This window comes from Ornithodoros turicata, chromosome 5 (genome assembly GCF_037126465.1).
Source record: "Ornithodoros turicata isolate Travis chromosome 5, ASM3712646v1, whole genome shotgun sequence".
Classification (NCBI taxonomy): Eukaryota; Metazoa; Arthropoda; class Arachnida; order Ixodida; family Argasidae; genus Ornithodoros; species Ornithodoros turicata.
In genome coordinates, this window is record NC_088205.1 from 72,792,980 (window position 1) to 72,818,953 (window position 25,974).

General features: G+C 46.0%; 1 protein-coding gene and 2 pseudogenes across 1 annotated transcript; all 3 read right to left on the reverse strand.

Moving 5' to 3' along the window:
• Positions 1 to 1,696: 1,696 nt before the first annotated feature.
• On the reverse strand, positions 1,697 to 7,596 carry LOC135394740 (leukocyte elastase inhibitor-like; annotated as a pseudogene).
• An 86-nt stretch (positions 7,597 to 7,682) lies between these two features.
• On the reverse strand, positions 7,683 to 13,447 carry LOC135394739 (leukocyte elastase inhibitor-like). Its single transcript, XM_064625645.1, has 2 exons — positions 13,308 to 13,447; positions 7,683 to 9,121 (listed from the first exon to the last, which is right to left on the reverse strand). Exon 2 carries the CDS (start codon positions 9,091 to 9,093, stop codon positions 7,978 to 7,980), a length of 1,116 nt encoding a protein of 371 aa, XP_064481715.1. The 5' UTR covers positions 9,094 to 9,121; positions 13,308 to 13,447; the 3' UTR covers positions 7,683 to 7,977.
• Positions 13,448 to 18,279: 4,832 nt separating this feature from the next.
• On the reverse strand, positions 18,280 to 25,968 carry LOC135394741 (leukocyte elastase inhibitor-like; annotated as a pseudogene).
• Between the last annotated feature and the right edge of the window lie 6 nt (positions 25,969 to 25,974).

A 25,974-nucleotide genomic window follows, 5' to 3' on the forward strand; every position in this document is an offset into this window, starting at 1 on the left:
ACAAAAAAATAAATATTCAATTGCAAATTTCGGTCTGATCTTGCCCCACCTTACCCTACGTGTTTCACACTGTATTATCCAACAACATCGTTTTTTTTTTTGTTTTTTTTTTTTACATGTGACGAGGGAGTATCATAACATTAATTTCTAGTTCCGAGAAATATGACGTTACGGGTCTGCGACGCGTCAACCTGCGATGCGTCTTGCAACACTGTTCCTCGAACGCCGATTTCTCACTTCTCATCACAGCTGCAGGCTGTGTTCCAAAGTGGGACGGAGAGCGGAGACGCGACTGCTCGTGGAGAATTCCGAAACTGTGAAGTTTTGCGGGCACGGCATACATATATTGCGCAGTCTTTGAATAATAATAATTTTCGTGTAATAGTTATTAATTATACAGGGCGTCCTTTCTTATGCTTTACATCTTCTTTTTTTTTTAAAATAAGGCTATGAGAGCTACCTAGACACGGTTTTCACAGGTTGGTCATGCTGTCAGGCGGACGTCATGTCAGAAACCTTATGTAACCGCTGGACGTCTAATTATGTCTGAAATTATTGATTAACTTATTAAATAGATGTTTTCGGGCCAGATAGAAGAATTGGAGCCAGTCATTATTTAAATTCACCCCATCCTTTTTACAAAATCCTCAAACGAGATATACACGTTTCAGGATTTTGTAAAAATGAGCCGAAACCACGCACTTCTCGAGCGCTATAGTGAGCGTTCGCCGTTGGAGGGCCACATGTTCCTTAGCGATGAAGCTGGCTGGAGTAGGCGATAATCTTATGGCCAGAAGGACGGCTTTCCAGCCCAGATAATCCGAAGCGGTGCCGTTTCTGAGCTCGAGAAGTGCGTATAGTTCTAGTTTCGGTTCATTTGCATACCAGAGTTTGGCGATCTAGATATCAAAGCACGTGCTGGTTTCAGGATTTTTGTTTAAGAGGTTGAAGTCAAGTAATGTTTGTTTCCTATTCTGTTGTCTCGCATTTTCCCGACAACAGTTAATTAAGAAGTTAATTTATGAGTTTTACATAATTAGTCGTACAGTAGTCGTAAGTTACATCGGGAGGAGGATTTTACCTCCGTTTTCTCTTTGCCAAGTGCGTTATCAAAGGGTTCATTTCATATCAGTACCATAGGGTTCGAGTGAGGGGAGAGTAGAAGTCCCGAAACCAACCACCACCCCCTAGCTACTCCACTGCATAGAAGCTTCTTTTCGGATTGCTTTGTAAAAAAACTAAAATGCCAGGAGGATAATTTTTCACGTGCTTTGATCAAAGCTTATGATGCAATAGACGATTTTACAAAGATGCGCGCGCAACCAAGCGTGCGGCGCAAAGCGGCATGTGCACTGCTTCGTCGTTTGCTTCGTTTATGGTTTACCCCGGCTGACGCCTTCTGCTGCGCATACCGGGAATGTTGTTGTTCTTCTTCTACCTCCGCCTTTGGCCGAAGCTTTATGACGCTCTAAGTTCCCATGATCCCTTGCATGCCATAGGTGGCGCTTTATTTTTGAAGCGTAACGCTTGTCCCATCCTACAGTTGCCAATACGGGGTGTATTGTTCCATACAATTGGCAAAACAACACAATACGGAGCGAGCTATGTTGGCTTCCAAAAAAAAAAAAAACGTTCCTTTTGTCTGCAGATCTGACAACGCATGACCCCGCGGAGATTGACAGAGACCAACAGAACGTGATTGAATCACAATGTTTACTTGCATTCTGCAGCTTTCCCTATAGCGATATCGCCATGATATCGAGAGCGGTGAAGAATATCTGTGCGGCTAATATTGCGACAAAGTAGTCGTTGCTCGTGCCATTTCGGTATTTCCTCAAGACTTGAGGGCATCACAACCCACATAGAACCCACATAGACTCAGAAATGACACGTTGTCGAGGCATTCATTTTGGCGTCAAGAAACGGTACCTCACACTTCAAGCGGTTAGCACCTACAAGCTAAACAGATATCGGACGCTTAAGTCACCGGTCGGCGGAATGATCGATGATTTGCCGTCATATGTCTGTCATCTATACCGGGTGGCTAAGGGAACCGAGGAAGAGGACCACATCTCGGGCCATAATGAAAAACATGAAAGGATGGTCCACTTTAAAAACCTTCGGCACAGCAACCGCAGTCGACATGCTGTTACACATCACCATGGCCGTCGCCGCAGCCGCCTCAGTGCCTTCTTCGTTGACATCAACGTACGCCTTGTGCACAGCGTGAGAGAACTTTACTTCCTTCTGCTCAGTAATCCCCGTCAGGTCTGCCGAATCTCTGAACATGTCTTTGACACCCAAATCCACGAGTACCTTCTTCAACTGCATTGTTTGCTCTATTTTAAATTTGGGCAAAAACACTTCCACGTCTCGTTCCATTCTCATATCATCTAACGCGGACGCCAGATTTTCGACTGTCAGACGTTCTTGGACGAATTTCAAGCCATCGATCTCGTCCGGCAGCAGGATGATCATAGAAGCCATGTCCCCTCTGTAAGGTAGTTCTAAAGTGGTCGCCTTCAGTTCCTTGTTAGATCCCATCCTAAAGTTTCCCTTCTGGAACATCATGTCCACCTTCTTTGCAGTGGAAGACGTTTCATAAAAGCCATCGGCTTGGTCTGATATGGTGGGAAGATCTTCTTCCAGGCACCTTTAAAGTATATGGCGTTCACTATAACAAGCATGGTAAAGGAATCCACAGTGCCTGGTGCCAAGAGGTCTTTGATCTTATCGTGGGTGACCCGTTCGACCCAGGCATTGATCTTCTCACGAACGGCGTCGTCACCGGAATCCACAGTTTCTATAGTAGTAGAGTAATACTCCTCCAGCAAAGCGCAAAATGCACGCAGCGGGTTCAACCTTCGATTACTGTAGATGCGATTGGCGATGTGAAGTTCGCACGCACAACCCTGCAAGGATTTCTGAAGCTGCGAGAAAGCCTCGTGAATGTCTTCTCTTATGTGCAGAGCAGTGGCGATCTGCTTAGCGGTGTTGCCTCGTGTTCCCGGAAGGGTCATGGACAGTGCAGCTGCGATACTGAAGGGCGAAAAGAAAGTGTCGGAGCTCAGCAGTTGTTTGTAGACGTCGATGGCGAAATGGAGCATTGGCTGGACGAGGTCAACTTTCGTGCCCATATTGCGAGTGTCCAGGACTACCTGCGTAAACAGTTTCACGAGGTTTTCGTATCAGCATACAATGTTAGTCGAGCGAAAGAAAGTCTAAACTAGTACAACTACGGACTAAATTTCGTGACGTCAGAACATTACCAAATTTATGCTACTGCAATATACATGTTTCACACTGTATTGTCCGACAACATTGTTTTTCCACGTGACGAGGAAGTATCATAAAATTAATTTCTAGTTCCGAGAAATATGATGTTGCGGGTCTGCGACACGTCAACCCGCGACGCGTTTGGCAACACTGTTCCTCGAACGCCGATTTCTCTCATCATCTTCCAAAGTGGGATGGAGAGCGGAGACGCGACTGCTCGTGGAGAATACGAAACTGTGAAGTTTTGCGGATACAACATTCATATTTTGTGCAGTCTTTGCAGACTTTGAATAATAATAATTTTCGTGTAATAGTTATTAATTATACAGGGCGTTCTTTTTTATGCTTTACAATTTGTTTGTAATAAAACTATGAGGGCTACCTAGATGCGGATTCCACAGGTGGGTCATGCGGCCAGGCGGACGTCCAGTCAGAAAGCGTATGTAACTGCTGGACATCTAATTATACATTCATTCATAATTTATTTATTAATTAGATGTTTTCGGGACAGATAGGAGAATTGGAGCCAGTCATTATTCAAATTCACCTTTTTTTTACAACATCCTGAAACGAGATATATATTGCCAAACTTTGGAATGCAAATGAGATGAAACCAGGCACTTCTCGAGCTGTATAATGGGTGTTCGCCATCGGAGGGCCACGTGTTCCTTAGCGACGGAGCTGATTGGAGTAGGCGATAATCTGATGGCCAGAAAGACTGCTTTCCATCCCAGATAATCCGAAGCGATGTCTCGCTTAATCTCGAGCTTACTCTCGAGAAGTTCGTAGTTCTGGTTTCGGCTCATTTGCATGAAAATTTTTTGGCGATCTAGATATCACAGTACCTACTAGTTTCAGAATTTTTGTTTAAGATGGTGAATTCAAGTAATGGTTGCCTCCTACTCTGTTGTCTCGCATTTTCCCGACAGCAATTAATTAACGAGTTAAAAGTTTTATATAATTATTCGTACAGTAGTTGCACGCATGTGTTTTCGCATGTGTTTCTGTTCTGTATGTATATTTTATTCACGCGTTATTGAAACGCTTTCAAGAAATGGAGCAGCGGACCCCTCATGGGTGTCACTCAGCTCCAATGTTTGTAAATAAACAGGTATTCTCTCTCTCTCTCCTCCTTGGCTACGTTGACATATATATATAACGCTGCTCAACTTTGAACCGAAATCAAGGGTTGCTAAAACTTGAAGTTAACGTATTCATAGGGGTTGAAGTCGCACACACGGCAACAGTCAACCCCATTGCTACGTCATCGTTGCTATAGGGAGCCTTCACGTGCGCCACGCGCTCGAAGACTCCTGGGAAGGTTGGATCCGGTGCGCGCGCCATATTGTTGTATTGCCTCCGTTGGGCTTACGTTGTGTGGGTGCGGTGGAATTGCGTGGTCGGGAATAGCTATGGTGTTCTGTGTAATATTTGGGTGTTCCACCCGGTCTCACACAAAACAGCAGAAACTTGAGCGTATCGTGAAGGACCTACGGTTTTTCAAAATACCGACGGTAAGACATAGGGAGTGTGAGAAGACGCGGGAGCTTTCAACTAAGCGAAGAGCGTTGTGGGTCTCCAGGATATGGAGAAAAGACCTGGATCGTGAAAATCTCGACAAATACAAAGTGTGCTCTCGACATTTTATCAGGTGAGCGAATATTATTTTGTGGGAAGTAATAGAACATAACGCAGCACTGCGTAACGCGCTTTTCTTTTTTGTGCAGTGCCTCTCCTGCACAATTGTTTGATGACTGCAATCCCGATTGGGCCCTAAGTCTGCACCTCGGATACGGCTCGTCGCCATCCGAAAAACATGGAGCGCGTTATAGTCGTCTATGCACCCGAAAGAAGGCTAGTCAGAGTATGTTTATGCTTGTCCCGGGCTAACGCCGTCTGTTAGAAGATCGCATTCCACGCCAAACTGGGCCCGATAGAAACCGCTTCAAGGTTGCAGGGGTGTTTATTATTCCAATGATTCTTTTAAGGTGCCAGCGTATGTGACGTACTGCTACATCCATCTGAGCATATGCCACAGGAACAACCAGATACTTCAAATTGATCTGTTGGGATTGGAGTTCCACAGTGGTGTGACATGCCAGATTGTTCCATGGAGAAACTTTGCTTCTGCAACTTTTTTAACATTAGCTGTTTGCCAGCTGTTTGTTTTTCTTTTTATTTAATTGTTTTCCTTTTTCTTTGTTTTTCTTTTTGTTTGCCTTTATTTTTCCCCTTTTTCCTGGGAATAGCAAGCCGCCATACCGGTGGCTAACCTTTCCCTCTTATTTTTTTTATATATAATAAACATATTCCCCCCCCCCCTGTTTGCCATTCAGGGGGCCAGGAAACAATTCAACATGCTGATAATGCTGAATCACTAGGTAAGATACCTTTTTACAATATCAAAATTTGCAGGTAATTCATGCTGTTGGCATCACGTCACCAACTTTCTCAGCTAAAGAAGGAAGCAGTGACGCACAGATGGGACGTGACATGCAAATGGAACCAAGGACACCAACGTCTGATTCACTCGATATACCTGCAGTTGTTGAAGACGTTCCCGCAGGTATGGGTGTGCTCATAAGTCTGGAATGGACACGCCCTGGTCGTCATGTTCATAAGTGTGGAAGGAAACCCGGATGACAGAACACTTGTGCTGTCTGTCCATCGTCCAGCTGTCTTTCCCGCCTTCGTTAATGCCTGAACATAGGTGTTAGAGAAGCGACTGGATAACACTTGATGAAAAATTAACTTCACTATGTTTTAGTTATGCATCACAGGAATATCTTTTGGTTCACATATGCCATGTTTTGCAGGATATGGAATTTGCACATAAGCCTGCTCCTTTTTTTCTTTTTCTTTCTTAAGCACTGATGATGATGACCTGCAGGATGAGATCCGCAGGTTAAATGCAGAATTGTACAAGCGCAGGAGCGCCCTTTCAAAACAAAAATTTTCGTTCACCAGTCTGGAAGGGGATGATGCGAGAGTTCTCCTCTACACCGGGCTGCCTAGTTTTAAAACCTTGGCAGCTGTCTTTCAGATTGTCGAGGCACATGTGGCACACAAAGAACTAAATGTGCTGTCAAAATTTGAGGAGTTGGTGATGTGTCTCATGCGGTTGAGGCTTAACCTTCCTCTCCAGGACCTTGGATATCGGTTTGGAGTATCCCTGTCTACTGCATCACGAATTGTGGAAAAATGGTTAAATGTCCTGTGTGACAGGCTAAGCCCCCTAATCTGGTGACCAAGAAAGGAACAGAACATGAAAACCATGCCAAAGGCGAAATCCATCTCCGCAATGGGTGGCCAAAGACGATTTCGCCATCCTTCCTTGAATACACCCACGCCGTCAAAGGTGGTGATGAGAGTGTTTGTGAGTGGTTCACCTGAAACATGAAAATTGCGAGATTACACTTCACATGACGTTTATACTTACTCCGGTCGAATTAATGGACAGGAAAGCATAAGTAAATATTCACACTGAACGTAAATTAGCCAGTTAAACAATAAACCGTTGGGCAGAACTCACCTTCGCCATGATCCCAACGGCTTTACCAGCGGTTCTTTGACCCATCCACTCGTTACGTAATTCTAAGCATCGAGGGATTTGTGTGCCTTCAGTTGCTTCCGAGTAAGGTAGCTAGTCTTGCTCACCAAATAATCATGAATATCCATGATAGTAATATCAGGCCAGACGTCGGAGCCCCTTTGACACTCTCTTTCTTCAAGCATGAATTGGGATCGACTCCACAAACGATCCCTTTATACTGGTACCGCCGCAAATCATCTCCCGTGAATGTCGAAGAATATGCACGAGGCTGAATAACCTTCGGGGGCGCCATACAGTATGCTTGTGTAAACACAGGCCGCGTTCACAGGCACACGCTGTACGTAGAGTCCGGCTGCGCACGTAACACAAGGCACACGTGGAACAACAATATGGCGCCGGGTGCTCTGTCGTCTGCTAGTGACGTCACGTGCAAGCCTCCTCAAGGATCCAGCTCCTTCCGGCTGGATAGCCATTGGATGCTTCTACTTTTTCGGTTGGCGTCACTTCCCATTTCGGAGGAGAAATCTGGCTTGGCCAGATCGGGCCCAATTCGGCACAGAATTCTGTTCTCCGAAAAAAGTTCGGTCCCGAATTCGGTTCGGAAAGAATTCGGACGCTTTTTGGGCCATGCGGTTCAGCTTAAGGCGCTTTAAGTTCCCATGAGCCCTTGCGTCTCACAGGTGGCGCTTGCTTTAGTCAAAAGATGTATAGTTCGGCATTCGGAAAAAGACGAGACAACACAATGAGGTGCGAGCTTTGTTGTCTTGTGAAAAAAATAAAAAGAAAACTTCCATTTTGTCTGCAGATTTGACAACGCCTGACCCCGTGGAGATTAATAGAAACCAACAAAATGTGATTGAATCAGCATGTTTATTTGCATTCTGCAACTTTCCCTACAGCAATATCGCCATGAGCGCGGTTAATATTGCGACAAAATATTCGTTGCTCGTGCCATTTCGGTACATCCTCAAGTCTAAGGGCATCACAACACACATAGACTCAGAAATGACTCGCTGTCGAGGCACTCATTTTGGCGTCTAGAAATAGTTTCTCACACTTCAAATGGTCGACATCTTCAAGCTAAACAGACATCGGACGCTTATGTCACCGGCCGGCGGAATCATCGAGGATTTGGCGTCATATGACTGTCATCTATATACCGGGTGGGTCAAGGAACCAAAGAAGAGGACCACATCTCGAACCAGAATGAAAAACATAAAAGGATGGTCCACTTTAAAAACTTTCGGTTTAAGATCCTGAAGTCTCGAGCAGCAACCCAACCCCGTAACAGCTGTTGCCGCAGCCGCCTCAGTGCCTTTTTCGTTGACATCAATGTACGCCTTGTGCACGACATCAGAGAACATTACTTCGTTCCGCTCAGTAATCCCCGTGAGATCTGCCGAATCGCTGAACATGTCTTTGACACCCAAATCCATGAGTACCTTCTTCAGCCCCATTGTCTGCTCTATTTTAAATTTGGGCAAAAACAATTCCACGTCTCGTTCCATTCTCATATCGTGTAACGCGGACGCCAGATTTTCGACTGTCAGACGGCCTTGGGCGAATTTCAAGCCCTCGATCTCATCCGGCAGCAGAATGATCATAGAAGCCATGTCCCCTCTGTAAGGTAGTTCTAAAGTGGTCACCTTCAGTTCCTCGTTATATCCCATCCTAAAGTTTCCCTTCTGGAACATCGTGCGTACCTTCTTTGTAGTGGAAGACGTTTCGTAAAAATCCATCGTTTTGGTCTGATATGGTGGGAACATCTTCTCCCAGGCACCTTTAAAGTACACGGCGTTCACTATGACAAGCATGGTAGAGGGATCCACAGTGCCTGGTGCCAAGACGTCTTTGATCTTATCGTTAGTGACCTGTTCGACCCAAGCATTGATCTTCTGACGTGCGTCGTCCTCACCAAAGTCCACAGTTCCTATAGTAGTAGAGTAATATTCCTCCAACAAAGCGCAAAATGCATGCAACGGGTTCAACCTTCGATCACTGTAGATGCGGTTGGCGATGTTAAGTTCGCACGCACAATCCTGCAAGGATTTCTGAAGTTGTGAGAAAGCCTCGTGAATGTCTTCTCTTATGTGCAGAGCAGTGGCGATCTCCTTGGCTGTGTTGCCTCGTGTTCCCGGTAGGGTCATGGACAGTGCAGCTGCGATACTGAAGGGCGAAAAGAAAGTGTCGGATCTCTGCACTTGTTTGTAGACGTCGATGGCGAAATGCAGCAGTGGCTGGACGAGGTCTACCTTCGTGCCCATGTCGTGTATTGCGGGTGTACAAGACGACCTGCGGAAACAACAGTAAATTAAGTAAATAAATGTTTTTAGTAGTGGTACCTAGCCTCGACATTGCGTTCAAATTGCGTCCAGAAATATCGATCAATCAAAGACAACTATTCTCACGCTTTATTCTCTCCTTTTGGTATCTTCGACGCGTATCGCGCATCACGGTTTTTATGCTTGCATGTGAGAAGAGATGAAATGGCAGATCTAAAAATGGCAGATGGCTTCAAAATGAAACGTTTTCAGTGACTTTCATCTTTTAATGCCACAGTTGCCAACACGTTTTGTGTTTCCCAAGCCGCTGCTGCCGCTAATTCGAAACGAAGCTATGGGACGCCTCCAGCAGCAGAGCAGCGGCAGCAGAAAGCTGCTCTGTTGTAGGGTTGCCACCTTTCGTAGGGAAAAATACCGGCTGAGGGAGAGAAGGTGGAATAGTGGGAAAGGGAACGGCTTGCGGGAAAGGGAAAGAGCTGGAGGAGCACACACACAGAGAGAGAGAGATAATACTAGGAAACAAGTTCCTGTGTGTGGCTGGATCATCGGTGTTAGAAATTGCTATGGAGAGCCATGAACGATATACTGGATCGTATTGGAGCAACCGGATTGGGCTGTTATTTACTTTGCGAAACGCATCGATGCACACAAAAACCTTTCTTTGCAGGAAGAGATCCCATGATGGTTGCGTACGGCTTAACTTCTATCTGGCTCGACACAACCATGAAAACCTTTACACAACCCCTGATCTTGTCCCCCCTGAACGCGAGACTTGATAAATAACAATGATGATGATGATGATGATTTAATAATAATAATAATAACAAATAACTAAGAAAACGACTTGTGACTGCAGTGTTGGTTCTGTGCTCCATATTTGTTCAAGCTGTAGAGGAATCTTGAAGCAAAAACCTTGTAAAAGCCCCTGTGAAAGGTCTTGAGCCACAAATACCGGGAAAAGGCTGCCGGTATCACCTTCCTACCGGCAACCGGCAGAGCGAGCAAATAACCGGCCGTGCCGGTGTAATACCGGCCTGGTGGCAACCCTACTCTGTTGCCGTGTTGTTGCTGCTGCTTTGCTGCTCGCATAAAGCTATGGGACCCGGTCCTTACATCACCTGGCGCAACGAGGGAGCGTGTCCAGCCATCCTATCCAGGCGCAGTAATATTTTGAGAGCTGACGGACTAGATTTCATTTCCTTCTTAAGTTGAGCACGACTATAGAAACAGATATATTATGATACTTTCGCGTGACGGTGAGGAACAATATTGTAGGAGAATACAGTGTGAGATACGCAGATATAATAACAACGCAATAAAACAAATTCGGTAGGAGTCTGACGACACGTGATTTAGACCTTAATCTTCATTCATACTGCAGAGGCTAAATAGGGAGTGTGCGACAAACCGGTAGCGCCGCGATGCGGCCTCCGGAGAAAGTACCAACCTCTTCATTAGGGACAGGATGTTTCAGTTCTCGTGATTTCTGTGCTTCCAATACCACCGAGGGCACTAGACTCGCAGCGAATAGCGTTTGTGACGCGCGTTCCGCCATTGTATGAGGTGAGATTGGTGATGAGGTGATGATATGGAGATTTACAGTTGCCACTTTCGTGACGGTGAAACGCCGCTAGATACTGTATCACCTTAAAATGCACCGACCAAACGGCAACCTATTTCGAGATAATGATTGAGGTGTTTCATCGCCAGTGCCCAGAGCCGATATTGCTCCCGGTAATCCGGTTGACGAGTCTCACAGTGAGAACGGAAGTTCTACGTTGTCCAAAAGGTTTAGTTTTAGTATTTACGCACCGACCATTTCACAACTGCCTTGCCACAAGCCTACGGCGGTAGCCGAGGTAAAAACTCGTATAATTTCTTCTTTGAGGATCTCTGTAGCGTTATTGTATCTGAGGATACTGGAAATACTGCAGTACAAGTTTTGACAATAAGGTGTGACCTCACGTGTTTATTTGTATGGATAAAACGGACGCACGATGTAGATTTCAGTGACGAAGCTATGTGCGTGCAAAGAGGACGAAAGGAATACGAGACTCAGTCAAAAACATGATATTACAAATGGTTGGGAGAAATACACGTATATAGCTAGCAAGCCAGGATTTTGCGAGGCGGAAATAACCATCATCTCGACGTATCACTTACAGGCGTTTTCACCATAGACAGACGCGAGTGGCTGTTCTCCTTCCGCACTGTTAGATACATTATAAATACGGTGGTTGCTTCTGTGCAGTCTGTCTCCATTCGCTTCGTTCGCGCCCCAGAAAGGTTCCACATTATTTGCACTTCGAAGACTAGTCCTTCTAATTACGGCGGTCGCCACGCAAGCTACGGTTCCACTTGAGAATGCATAGACCGGGCGGCGTGGTATCACGTCGGATACTTCCAACACAGCCACTGGCGGCGCTGCCGCGACGGAGCAGCGCGCCCCCTTTAGGTGTCGCACGGTCCCTTTTCCTTTCATTCATTTCATTTCCTTTGTGGTAGTAGTAGAATTTGTCAGGTGACGAATTCAATATCTTCCGGTTTTTTCTTTTTTTTTCTATAACCAAACTCAATACGCGGAACGCCGAAGCAATGATCCGCAATTCCGAGGAATTTTTTCGTTTTGAAAGTTCAGTTTCCTGGGTTGGGATGTGTATGTCGCGTACTGCATTATGGGATTCGTGCCTGCTTGTGAGAACAGACCGTAAATTACAGCCAGGACAGCTGGTCGAATTGTTCTTGGTTTACCGCATATTTCTGCTGCTGCAACTATATACGTTAGACTTCGCTATCGTTTCTTCTCCTTTTTTTTTAGTTATGCTTAATAATGTCGAGAGTCGTCTACGCAGGCAGGAATTTTCCCAGCACTCCCCAACGCCCCACAAAATCTTGCAACTCCCCCCCCCCCCCCCACACACACACACACAAATGCCAGCAAGAAAGGCCAAAAAGCCAGACCAGCAGCAACAATGGGTGTCACCTCCCCCGCTCTACCGGACCCCCCCCCCCCCCCCCCGAGAATAAAATCCTGGGAATATGCCCGTAGGTGGGTAGAAATCCAGCGAACCGCTAGATATTAGGAAGGGAGTTGCCTCAGGACAGAAGCCACCGATATTTCGAACATCTGTTGTTCGAACAGACTGTTCTTCTTCTGGGCACCGTCCTCATCATTTGCATGGTATTTAAAGGGTTAGGTGTGACGTGTTTAAAGGTTCATGCGAATTGTGGGTCAACAGCCCGGAGGGAAAAAAGGGTCCGTACGGGCTTGTACGGCCGGAGTGAATGGCCGCTTTGTTAGAGTGTGGAGGGGATTATGTGAACGTAGTGATCTAGGCTGCAGACCGGTTACAGAAAAATGGGAGGTTCACGAACACGTGGACCAAATGGGACAACAGGCAAAAATAGGCCATTTGCAAAAGCTCCAGGATGCAGCGCGCATGCCGGGAAATGCTGTGCAAAACGACAGCGACGGCGCATGCACCAGTACGACGACGACGACATTCGGAGACGATAGGAAATCGCTGTCGTTTTGCACAGCATTTCCCGGCACGCCCTGCCAGAGCTCGCGCTGGTCCCCGGAACTTTTTCAAACGGCCTATTGGCAAGCATAGCGAAAGATAAGTTGCCGGGAAAGATAAGTGGTTGCCTGGGGAAAATTCCAGAACGAGCAAAGCTTTTTTTTTTTTTTTTTTTTTGCGTTCGTTTGCATGTACATGAACAACACTATAACGTACTATAATGGTAGTACTGTCATACATGTCCTCATTATTATTGAATATGAGCTTTCATCGAAAGCTTCTGGGATTGTTTGGGCAATATTTAAATTTTCCCGCGTCCTAGTGCACGTGACCAGCCGTCGTTATCAGGAGGATTGCAACAGAAAAACGAAAGAGAAATCTGAAGGACTACTTGGTGTCGGTTTCGCGGCCGTTCGATTATTCGTTTTAACGGCAATACAAAGACGGTCATTATTCGCCATCATTCAATTTGTAGCGGCATGAATATTTAGGTGTTAAGCGCGCACACGCCAAAATAGCGTGAAACACACGTACAACGTCAGACGAAAATCGCCATACAAACACTACTGCCACGCCCATCCCCTAGCCGTGTTGCGCATCTGTCGCAGGAAACAGCCAGAATGTCTTAACTGACCAATGCCCTTCACATAGACATACAGCGACAGCATAACTTACTCAGACAGTCCGTGTGGGGTGTGGAAGGTGTGGACGGGTATCCTTGGGCAAGCGAGTGGTCCGCAAAATACCCACCGGGACACGGTTTCCGGCGCACACTTGAGGTCGAGAGAGGAGGTGAGAGAGGAGGAAACGGCAAAAACAAGTGACGAGCTCAGTGAGCAGCCCGCTGACGCTGATAGTTCGCAGACGCTGTGTAACTAAGATAGCAGACGCCACGGGTACGAAGAAGCTGCGCTGCCTTTCCTGTGTGTAGTTAGCGGTGCTGATATGTGGATGTCTTTGCAGTTGGTGCGAACTGTTGCATGACGCAATGGGTTTAAGTGAGGTGGAAAATGAGGTTATGCGTATTGTAAAGAGATATACTATACGTACGTGCATGGCAAACGCAACTGCTCTTAGGCAAATTGAGTCTTTGTATGTATTTGTCCCTTCTATGTTGTTCCAGCCCCAGAACATCAGTTCTGTCATGTTCAACAGTTGCCGCTTGCGTCGATCCCGTCGTATGCATGTGTGTATGAGTGAGCAAAAATGTAAGAGTGAAAGGAGGTTGAGTGAGATAGAGTGGCTGGTTTGTCCCTTCAGATGACGCACCCTGGAGGTCGCTGAGAAGGCGTGTTAGCTTAGCTCAATAGACCTCTACCTGTTTGTAAACAAATGACGTCATAATGTTCAACAGCGCCACGAGTTTGGTTGAGTTTGGTTGAGTGGTGGAATTGCCAGGTCAGAGCGAGAGCTCGGGCTGAGCGAGGCAAGGCTATTTATTATTCGCGCCTTGATGTGATGGCGCTGGCAATGCCGCCACAAGTTGAACTACGTTCAAAGCTAGTGGCGAACAAGGTCGCGCCCGAAAGCCACGGTCTTGAGGGGATTACGATGGTCTCTGAAAAGGACGCGACCTTCGGTCCTCCATTTCTTTCAGTAGGAGGCAGCGAACAATTGCCAATTCGTGGAATTCGCTCCCGCCAATTCGCTCCCGCGCTCGCCAATTCGCTCTCCCCTTCCGATCTGTTTTGGTTTCGGTGTGTCTACCTTCGTCACGATGACGTTTCTCGGGTAGAGGTTTATTGGTGGAGCCCTGGACCGGCAATCCAGAAGATATGGTTTCGAGTCCTACAGCTGGCTAACCTTTTCAGTGACTTTCATCTTTCAGCAAGTTTTTTGTTTTTACTTTTTCCTCCTTTCACACCTCCTCCCTCGACCTCAAGTGTTCGCCGAAAACCGCCTCCCGCAGAGCAGCATGAAAATGGCGGTTTACTGTGTGCATTCATGTTTGGAATACTGTTGCCTTCGGAAGTACACGCCTACATTCGTTGGGATGGATAACGATTTATTGATTTCGGTCGCAAAGGCATACAAACGCCACTTCAACATGTCATAGGCGGTAAGCATCTTCATCTGTGTCGGTGGAAAGCGAAGGGCTGGCGGTGTGGCAGGCAATCTCATAGATATAATATATGACATCAAGGTGAAAAACCTATATACAGGTATAATATATGATTCACATTTGACATGAGAACGTTTACCTTGTGATTCTGATAGCATTACTCAATTCTGCACGTATCCCGATGATTCGTACGTATTCAACGTAATTACACGGCTTGCCTCGCTTCCCCTACGGTGGACGTCGTTCCCTCCTTCGGCTCGTTCCCCCGTTTGACTGCACAGGGTTGGCAGCAAACGGAGCAGCTCCGCTGTAGCTAGGGGGGGGGGGGGGCTGAATTTCGTCCACTAACACTGTCCATGATCAACGGATGGCTGCGTCCGGGCGGTCACGCTCGGGGATAGGAGAATCCTATTGACGGCGTGCCAACCATGGAGGTAGGTGCCAACTCTAGAGGTGTGCGCCGTGAGCATTTTTTCCGGCGGCGGCGTTAGCGGCGCCACGCGCCACGCCGACGCTGTCTTATTGGCGTAGGCCCCGTGGGCTGTCAATATGTGTTCTCTTCTCGGACGGGGACGCACGGACACCTCAGGGCGTGGGCATTTTCTCCATCATAGACACAGAGACGATGGCAGTACTTATTGCACCTTGCGCCAAACAAGTACATCACCACTGTATCAGCGCGTATTTTGAAAGAATACCAGAACACGCAGAGGAATGGAACGCACTTCAAGAAGGTCGTCACTCAAGAACTTCGAGCCCGTTAACGTTAGAGAAAACAACTTAACAAGACAGTTAGAACGATGAGCCACCCCTTAAATGGTAAACCACACGTAACAGTTATTGCGAGTGCCGAACGTTCACAGGACGACAACGCGTCCTGTGAACGTTCCTGTGAACGCGACCTGACGTCAGAACATTACCAAATTTATGTGAATGCAATATAGGGTAAGGTGGGACAGGATACGACATTTTTTGCTCGACACCGCCTGTTTTAGAGACGCGTTGCCCCATGCGCTTGAAGCTCTGCATGGCACTGCGCTTGGGGTACTGCGCTTGAAACTCTGCAAACTCTGCGCTTGTCTCTGCATGTCCGCCTTATTGCACGTGAGAACTGTCCGGAGTGGTGTTTGCATTGAAGAAAAATCGGTTACTTCTGCCTGGAATGTAAATACCCTGAAAACTGCAAAAAAGGCGCAATTTTCTGTAGTCATTTTTCTTGTCAGCTGTGCAGCAGCGTGTCGCAGGTTTATTCGGTCATGTAAGTCCACCTCCTATTTCTTTTTGCATTCATCTAGATATACGCAAAATATGGGCACTCTTGGTTATCCGGTGTTTAACTGAAAAATTAATGCACCCGATGACATGCACGGGACAGGACGCCGCAACTTAATGTAATTGAAGTGTAATGCAAATTAAATTTACCGTAATTTAGGAACTGATCACTCAACTATTAGGTGGCCTTATGCTTGTTCCTCAGGGATTCCTTTTTTTTTTTTACATATTGCCTAGGATTTTCCAGCAAATTTTCCTGTGTCGTATGATATTTCTAGCAAAGCAGAAGCGCGCTCAAAAGCGAGCGATCAGCGACACATGCGACTGGCGGTGCCTTGTTTGCGAAGGATGGTGGAGGGAAATAGCACCGGGTTCTGTGTGGTTTTATCACGTATCACATCATGTAGGCGGTGGGCTCAAGGGGGCTGTGTAGGTGCTTAAATTGCAAAAACTAAATTTGATATTTCATTACCACAGCGTGTCTCGTCTTGCCCCGAGGGTTGGGGCAAGATGAGACAATGTGCATTTTTGAATTTCTTGTTGTGTGTTTGCTTTAGAACCAGTTACGTCGCTCTGGTTTCCAGAGCAGTATACAGGTGGGGACGTGTCTATGGGTGTTTGTTTTTAACACAAAAAAATAAATATTCAATTGCAAATTTCGGTCTGATCTTGCCCCACCTTACCCTACGTGTTTCACACTGTATTATCCAACAACATCGTTTTTTTTTTTTTTTACATGTGACGAGGGAGTATCATAACATTAATTTCTAGTTCCGAGAAATATGACGTTACGGGTCAGCGACGCGTCAGCCTGCGATGCGTCTTGCAACACTGTTCCTCGAACGCCGATTTCTCACTTCTCATCACAGCTGCAGGCTGTCTTCCAAAGTGGGACGGAGAGCGGAGACGCGACTGCTCGTGGAGAATTCCGAAACTGTGAAGTTTTGCGGGCACGGCATACATATATTGCGCAGTCTTTGAATAATAATAATTTTCGTGTAATAGTTATTAATTATACAGGGCGTTCTTTCTTATGCTTTACATCTTCTTTTTTTTTAAATAAGGCTATGAGAGCTACCTAGACACGGTTTTCACAGGTGGGTCATGCTGTCAGGCGGACGTCTTGTCAGAAACCTTATGTAACCGCTGGACGTCTAATTATGTCTGAAATTATTGATTAACTTATTAAATAGATGTTTTCGGGTCAGATAGAAGTATTGGAGCCAGTCATTATTTAAATTCACCCCATCCTTTTTACAAAATCCTGAAACGAGATATACTCGTTTCAGGATTTTGTAAAAATGAGCCGAAACCACGCACTTCTCGAGCGCTATAGTGAGCGTTCGCCGTTGGAGGGCCACGTGTTCCTTAGCGATGAAGCTGGCTGGAGTAGGCGATAATCTTATGGCCAGAAGGACGGCTTTCCAGCCCAGATAATTCGAAACGGTGCCGTTTCTGAGCTCGAGAAGTGCGTATAGTTCTAGTTTCGGTTCATTTGCATACCAGAGTTTGGCGATCTAGATATCAAAGCACGTGCTGGTTTCAGGATTTTTGTTTAAGAGGTTGAAGTCAAGTAATGTTTGTTTCCTATTCTGTTGTCTCGCATTTTCCCGACAACAGTTAATTAAGAAGTTAATTTATGAGTTTTATATAATTAGTCGTACAGTAGTCGTAAGTTACATCGGGAGGAGGATTTTACCTCCGTTTTCTCTTTGCCAAGTGCGTTATCAAAGGGTTCATTTAATATCAGTACCATAGGGTTCGAGTGAGGGGAGAGTAGAAGTCCCGAAACCAACCACCACCCCCTAGCTACTCCACTGCATAGAAGCTTCTTTTCGGATTGCTTTGTAAAAAAACTAAAATGCCAGGAGGATAATTTTTCACGTGCTTTGATCAAAGCTTATGATGCAATAGACGATTTTACAAAGATGCGCGCGCAACCAAGCGTGCGGCGCAAAGCGGCATGTGCACTGCTTCGTCGTTTGCTTCGTTTATGGTTTACCCCGGCTGACGCCTTCTGCTGCGCATACCGGGAATGTTGTTGTTCTTCTTCTACCTCCGCCTTTGGCCGAAGCTTTATGACGCTCTAAGTTCCCATGATCCCTTGCGTGCCATAGGTGGCGCTTTATTTTTGAAGCGTAACGCTTGTCCCATCCTACAGTTGCCAATACGGGGTGTATTGTTCCATACAATTGGCAAAACAACACAATACGGAGCGAGCTATGTTGGCTTCCAAAAACAAAAAAACGTTCCTTTTGTCTGCAGATCTGACAACGCATGACCCCGCGGAGATTGACAGAGACCAACAGAACGTGATTGAATCACAATGTTTATTTGCATTCTGCAGCTTTCCCTATAGCGATATCGCCATGATATCGAGAGCGGTGAAGAATATCTGTGCGGCTAATATTGCGACAAAGTAGTCGTTGCTCGTGCCATTTCGGTATTTCCTGAAGTCTCGAGGGCATCACAACCCACATAGAACCCACATAGACTCAGAAATGACACGTTGTCGAGGCATTCATTTTGGCGTCAAGAAACGGTTCCTCACACTTCAAGTGGTTAGCAACTACAAGCCAAACAGATATCGGACGCTTATGTCACCGGTCGGCGGAATGATCGATGATTTGCCGTCATATGGCTGTCATCTATACCGGGTGGCTAAGGGAACCGAGGAAGAGGACCACATCTCGGGCCATAATGAAAAACATGAAAGGATGGTCCACTTTAAAAACCTTCGGCACAGCAACCGCAGTCGACATGCTGTTACACATCACCATGGCCGTCGCCGCAGCCGCCTCAGTGCCGCCTTCGTTGACATCAACGTACGCCTTGTGCACAGCGTGGGAGAACTTTACTTCCTTCTGCTCAGTAATCCCCGTCAGGTCTGCCGAATCATCGAACATGTCTTTGACACCCAAGTCCATGAGCACTTTCTTCAGCGCCATTGTCTGCTCTACCTTAAATTTGGGCAAAAACAATTCCACGTCTCGTTCCATTCTCATATCGTGTAACGCGGACGCCAGATTTTCGACTGTCAGACGTTCTTGGACGAATTTCAAGCAATCGATCTCGTCCGGCAGCAGAATGATCATAGAAGCCATGTCCCCTCTGTAAGGTAGTTCTAAAGTGGTCGCCTTCAGTTCCTTGTTAGATCCCATCCTAAAGTTTCCCTTCTGGAACATCATGTCCACCTTCTTTGCAGTGGAACACGTTTCATAAAAGCCATCGGTTTGGTCTGATATGGTGGGAAGATCTTCTTCCAGGCACCTTTAAAGTATATGGCGTTCACTATAACAAGCATGGTAAAGGAATCCACAGTGCCTGGTGCCAAGAGGTCTTTGATCTTATCGTGGGTGACCCGTTCGACCCAGGCATTGATCTTCTCACGAACGGCGTCGTCACTAAAGTCCACAGTTTCTATAGTAGTAGAGTAATACTCCTCCAGCAAAGCGCAAAATGCACGCAGCGGGTTCAACCTTCGATTACTGTAGATGCGATTGGCGATGTGAAGTTCGCACGCACAACCCTGCAAGGATTTCTGAAGCTGCGAGAAAGCCTCGTGAATGTCTTCTCTTATGTGCAGAGCAGTGGCGATCTGCTTAGCGGTGTTGCCTCGTGTTCCCGGAAGGGTCATGGACAGTGCAGCTGCGATACTGAAGGGCGAAAAGAAAGTGTCGGAGCTCTGCACTTGTTTGTAGACGTCGATGGCGAAATGGAGCATTGGCTGGACGAGGTCCACTTTCGTGCCCATATTGCGAGTGTCCAGGACTACCTGCGTAAACAGTTTCACGAGGTTTTCTTATCAGCATACAATGTTAGTCGAGCGAAAGAAAGTCTAAACTAGTACAACTACGGACTAAATTTCGTGACGTCAGAACATTACCAAATTTATGCTACTGCAATATACATGTTTCACACTGTATTGTCCGACAACATTGTTTTTCCACGTGACGAGGAAGTATCATAAAATTAATTTCTAGTTCCGAGAAATATGATGTTGCGGGTCTGCGACACGTCAACCCGCGACGCGTTTGGCAACACTGTTCCTCGAACGCCGATTTCTCTCATCACAGCCGCAGGCTGTCTTCCAAAGTGGGATGGAGAGCGGAGACGCGACTGCTCGTGGAGAATACGAAACTGTGAAGTTTTGCGGATACAACATTCATATTTTGTGCAGTCTTTGCAGACTTTGAATAATAATAATTTTCGTGTAATAGTTATTAATTATACAGGGCGTTCTTTTTTATGCTTTACAATTTGTTTGTAATAAAACTATGAGGGCTACCTAGATGCGGATTCCACAGGTGGGTCATGCGGCCAGGCGGACGTCCAGTCAGAAAGCGTATGTAACTGCTGGACATCTAATTATACATTCATTCATAATTTATTTATTAATTAGATGTTTTCGGGACAGACAGGAGAATTGGAGCCAGTCATTATTCAAATTCACCTTTTTTTTGCAACATCCTGAAACGAGATATATATTGCCAAACTTTGGAATGCAAATGAGATGAAACCAGGCACTTCTCGAGCTGTATAATGGGTGTTCGCCATCGGAGGGCCACGTGTTCCTTAGCGACGGAGCTGATTGGAGTAGGCGATAATCTGATGGCCAGAAAGACTGCTTTCCATCCCAGATAATCCGAAGCGATGTCTCGCTTAATCTCGAGCTTACTCTCGAGAAGTTCGTAGTTCTGGCTTCGGCTCATTTGCATGAAAAATTTTTGGCGATCTAGATATCACAGTACCTACTAGTTTCAGAATTTTTGTTTAAGATGGTGAATTCAAGTAATGGTTGCCTCCTACTCTGTTGTCTCGCATTTTCCCGAGAGTAATTAATTAACGAGTTGAAAGTTTTATATAATTATTCGTACAGTAGTTGCACGCATGTGTTTTCGCATGTGTTTCTGTTCTGTATGTATATTTTATTCACGCGTTATTGAAACGCTTTCAAGAAATGGAGCAGCGGACCCCTCATGGGTGTCACTCAGCTCCAATGTTTGTAAATAAACAGGTATTCTCTCTCTCTCTCCTTCTTGGCTACGTTGACATATATATAACGCTGCTCAACTTTGAACCGAAATCAAGGGTTGCTAAAACTTGAAGTTAACGTTTTCATAGGGGTTGAAGTCGCACACACGGCAACAGTCAACCCCATTGCTACGTCATCGTTGCTATAGGGAGCCTTCACGTGCGCCACGCGCTCGAAGACTCCTGGGAAGGTTGGATCCGGTGCGCGCGCCATATTGTTGTATTGCCTCCGTTGGGCTTACGTTGTGTGGGTGCGGTGGAATTGCGTGGTCGGGAATAGCTATGGTGTTCTGTGCAATATTTGGGTGTTCCACCCGGTCTCACACAAAACAGCAGAAACTTGAGCGTATCGTGAAGGACCTACGGTTTTTCAAAATACCGACGGTAAGACATAGGGAGTGTGAGAAGACGCGGGAGCTTTCAACTAAGCGAAGAGCGTTGTGGGTCTCCAGGATACGGAGAAAAGACCTGGATCGTGAAAATCTCGACAAATACAAAGTGTGCTCTCGACATTTTATCAGGTGAGCGAATATTATTTTTTGGGAAGTAATAGAACATAACGCAGCACTGCGTAACGCGCTTTTCTTTTTTGTGCAGTGGCTCTCCTGCACAATTGTTTGATGACTGCAATCCCGATTGGGCCCTAAGTCTGCACCTCGGATACGGCTCGTCGCCATCCGAAAAACATGGAGCGCGTTATAGTCGTCTATGCACCCGAAAGAAGGCTAGTCAGAGTATGTTTATGCTTGTCCCGAGCTAACGCCGTCTGTTAGAAGATCGCATTCCACGCCAAACTGGGCCCGATAGAAACCGCTTCAAGGTTGCAGGGGTGTTTATTATTCCAATGCTTCTTTTAAGGTGCCAGCGTATGTGACGTACTGCTACATCCATCTGAGCATATGCCACAGGAACAACCAGATACTTCAAATTGATCTGTTGGGATTGGAGTTCCACAGTGGTGTGACATGCCAGATTGTTCCATGGAGAAACTTTGCTTCTGCAACTTTTTTAACATTAGCTGTTTGCCAGCTGTTTGTTTTTCTTTTTATTTATTTGTTTTCCTTTTTCTTTGTTTTTCTTTTTGTTTGCCTTTATTTTTCCCCTTTTTCCTGGGAATAGCAAGCCGCCATACCGGTGGCTAACCTTTCCCTCTTATTTTTTTTATATATAATAAACATATTCCCCCCCCCCCCTGTTTGCCATTCAGGGGGCCAGGAAACAATTCAACATGCTGATAATGCTGAATCAGTAGGTAAGATACCTTTTTACAATATCAAAATTTGCAGGTAATTCATGCTGTTGGCATCACGTCACCAACTTTCTCAGCTAAAGAAGGAAGCAGTGACGCACAGATGGGACGTGACATGCAAATGGAACCAAGGACACCAACGTCTGATTCACTCGATATACCTGCAGTTGTTGAAGACGTTCCCGCAGGTATGGGTGTGCTCATAAGTCTGGAATGGACACGCCCTGGTCGTCATGTTCATAAGTGTGGAAGGAAACCCGGATGACAGAACACTTGTGCTGTCTGTCCATCGTCCAGCTGTCTTTCCCGCCTTCGTTAATGCCTGAACATAGGAGTTAGAGAAGCGACTGGATAACATTTGATGAAAAATTAACTTCACTATGTTTTAGTTATGCATCACAGGAATATCTTTTGGTTCGCATATGCCATGTTTTGCAGGATATGGAATTTGCACATAAGCCTGCTCCTTTTTTTCTTTTTCTTTCTTAAGCACTGTTACCCATGATGACCTGCAGGTGAGATCCGCAGGTTAAATGCAGAATTGTACAAGCGCAGGAGCGGCCTTTCAAAACACAAATTTTCGTTCACCAGTCTGGAAGGGGATGATGCGAGAGTTCTCCTCTACACCGGGCTGCCTAGTTTTAAAACCTTGGCAGCTGTCTTTCAGATTGTCGAGGCACATGTGGCCCACAAAGAACTAAATGTGCTGTCAAAATTTGAGGAGTTGGTGATGTGTCTCATGCGGTTGAGGCTTAACCTTCCTCTCCAGGACCTTGGATATCGGTTTGGAGTATCCCTGTCTACTGCATCACGAATTGTGGAAAAATGGTTAAATGTCCTGTGTGACAGGCTAAGCCCCCTAATCTGGTGGCCAAGAAAGGAACAGAACATGAAAACCATGCCAAAGGCGAAATCCATCTCCGCAATGGGTGGCCAAAGACGATTTCGCCATCCTTCCTTGAATACACCCACGCCGTCAAAGGTGGTGATGAGAGTGTTTGTGAGTGGTTCACCTGAAACATGAAAATTGCGAGATTACACTTCAAATGACGTTTATACTTACTCCGGTCGAATTAATGGACAGGAAAGCATAAGTAAATATTCACACTGAACGTAAATTAGCCAGTTAAACAATAAACCGTTGGGCAGAACTCACCTTCGCCATGATCCCAACGGCTTTACCAGCGGTTCTTTGACCCATCCACTCGTTACGTAATTATAAGCATCGAGGGATTTGTGTGCCTTCAGTTGCTTCCGAGTAAGGTAGCTAGTCTTGCTCACCAAATAATCATGAATATCCATGATAGTAATATCAGGCCAGACGTCGCAGCCCCTTTGACACTCTCTTTCTTCAAGCATGAATTGGGATCGACTCCACAAACGTTCTCTTTATACTGGTACCGCCGCAAATCATCTCCCGTGAATGTCAAAGAATATGCACGAGGCTGAATAACCTTCGGGGGCGCCATACAGTATGCCTGTGTAAACACAGGCCGCGTTCACAGGCACACGCTGTACGTAGAGTCCGGCAGCGCACGTAACACAACCCTGTCAAAAAAAACCATACAGCCATCTGTATGAGCAATCATGTTTATTGTATGAGCATGTATGAGCTATATGAGCTATATGAGCATGTATGAACTATATGAGCACTCTCTCAAACAGCGTATGAGCTATATAAGCACTCTCATACAGCGTATTCATGTACATAAATGCACATGAACCGTCTGAGCAAATGTGCAACATGGCGTGATTAAGCTAAAACGACAACACGTGATTACAAAATACCGGTTTATTCAGGTACTGGCGCGACGTAGGTCCCTCAGAATGCTTGCCAAAAGCTTTTTGATGAGCTTTTTCCGTTTCTGTACAGGCACCTTTGATATCGATAGTTTACCTTTTTCTGCATATTTGACGAAGGTATCTGTTGAAAAGAAAGAACAAAATTAGAACTGCGCTAAATTTCTGCGCCTACAAGTATGCGCAGTAATGTAGTCTGCGCCCAGTTCCCACAGCTTATACAGCCGTATGGGTTCATGCTGAAATGGACATGACTGGGGCCTGTTTCTCGTCCCAACGCGTAGATCACACCTTCAAAGCATTAAGTTGTATTTAGTCAGTCAAAATAACGCACGAGGTCATTTTGCCGATTAAAATTGAACGTAACCTTCCTCTAATGCTGGTGATGTCCAATGAACGCGGTTGTGAAACATCTGAGTATGTTTGCGTTGTGCTTGCAAAACTGAGTGCTTGTACTTGTTCGCTGCAGAAACGGGTTACTGACACAGAGTGTTCGTGGCTTGCCTCACTTTGGGGCATCCAAATACACATTTTCTTTTTTTTTCATGCTAACGTGCGATTTCGGTATGCCCTGGTGCACGACTTTATTTTAAACACTCTATACACACATGCAAAGGCTATCAGCGAACGCTTTCCACAAAAAGTAAAAAAAAAAAAAACACGAATAAGGTAGTTGCAGGCAGCTAACCCGACAGACATAAAGAGCGATAACGGAAAAACGGGACTGCAACGTACCTGTAATGCGCACACACCTGCCACGGCTTCTGGAGGTTCTGTAGGTTCTTGATTCTAAGGTACACACACAAAACACCTTCAGTGATCACTGAAACGGCACAAAGACACTGTCACAGCATGGAGACGGCGACGAAAATATGAGTCCCACGCAGAGCGGAGCGAAATACGTCCAGACGGCTCCGAGAAGCAGGGCAGAAGAAGCAAATAAGCGTCCAAGCACTGAGATGGCATTCGCAACGGCTTGGATGAGAATCCAGGAGCCAAAGAGAATGTTGTAGGACACGATCGGAACGGGAAATATGCACCTAAAATTTGAACAGAATCGAACGATAGGGAATGGAGCTGCGTCCGTTACGGCCCGCCGACTGTGACGAGCGTCTCTTGAAAGGCCATCACCAGACGCTGTGGTGCCAGCACTTCTAGGTGAATAACTGGTTAACTAAACGGTCAACCTTCCTCATACTGCTCATATCTTTCTCATACTGCTCGAAATGCAGCACATACTGCGCATAACGTTGCTCATACTGCTCACTGCTTTTCTCGTATTGCTTATATCTGCGCACATAGCGCATCGTTGGCCTTGCCGTGCGGTTCATAACATTGCTCATACTGCCCATAGCGCTGCTCATACTGCTCATTGCCTTTCTCATATTGCTCATTGCCTTTCACATATTGCTCATTTCTTTACACATATTGCTCATTTCTTTACACATAGAAAGTTATACGAGTTTTTTCAACAGGGAAGGCACACGTGGAACAACAATATTAGCGCCGGGTGCTCTGTCGTCTGCTAGTGACGTCACGTGCAGGCCTCCTCAAGGATCCAGCTCCTTCCGGCTGGATAGCCATTGGATGCTTCTACTTTTTCGGTTGGCGTCACTTCCCATATCGGAGGAGAAATCTGGCTTGGCCAGATCGGGCCGAATTCGGCACGGAATTCTGTTCTCCGAAAAAAGTTCGGTCCCGAATTCGGTTCGGAAAGAATTCGGACGCTTTTTGGGCCATGCGGTTCAGCTTAAGGCGCTTTAAGTTCCCATGAGCCCTTGCGTCTCACAGGTGGCGCTTGCTTTAGTGAAAAGATGTATAGTTCGGCATTCGGAAAAAGACGAGACAACACAATGCGGTGCGAGCTTTGTTGTCTTGTGAAAAAAATAAAAAGAAAACTTCCATTTTGTCTGCAGATTTGACAA

What these genes read in the sequence shown, in the direction of transcription:
- LOC135394739 (XM_064625645.1), bottom strand. Translation starts at nt 9,093, where the DNA reads ATGGGCACGAAGGTAGACCTCGTCCAGCCACTGCTGCATTTCGCCATC.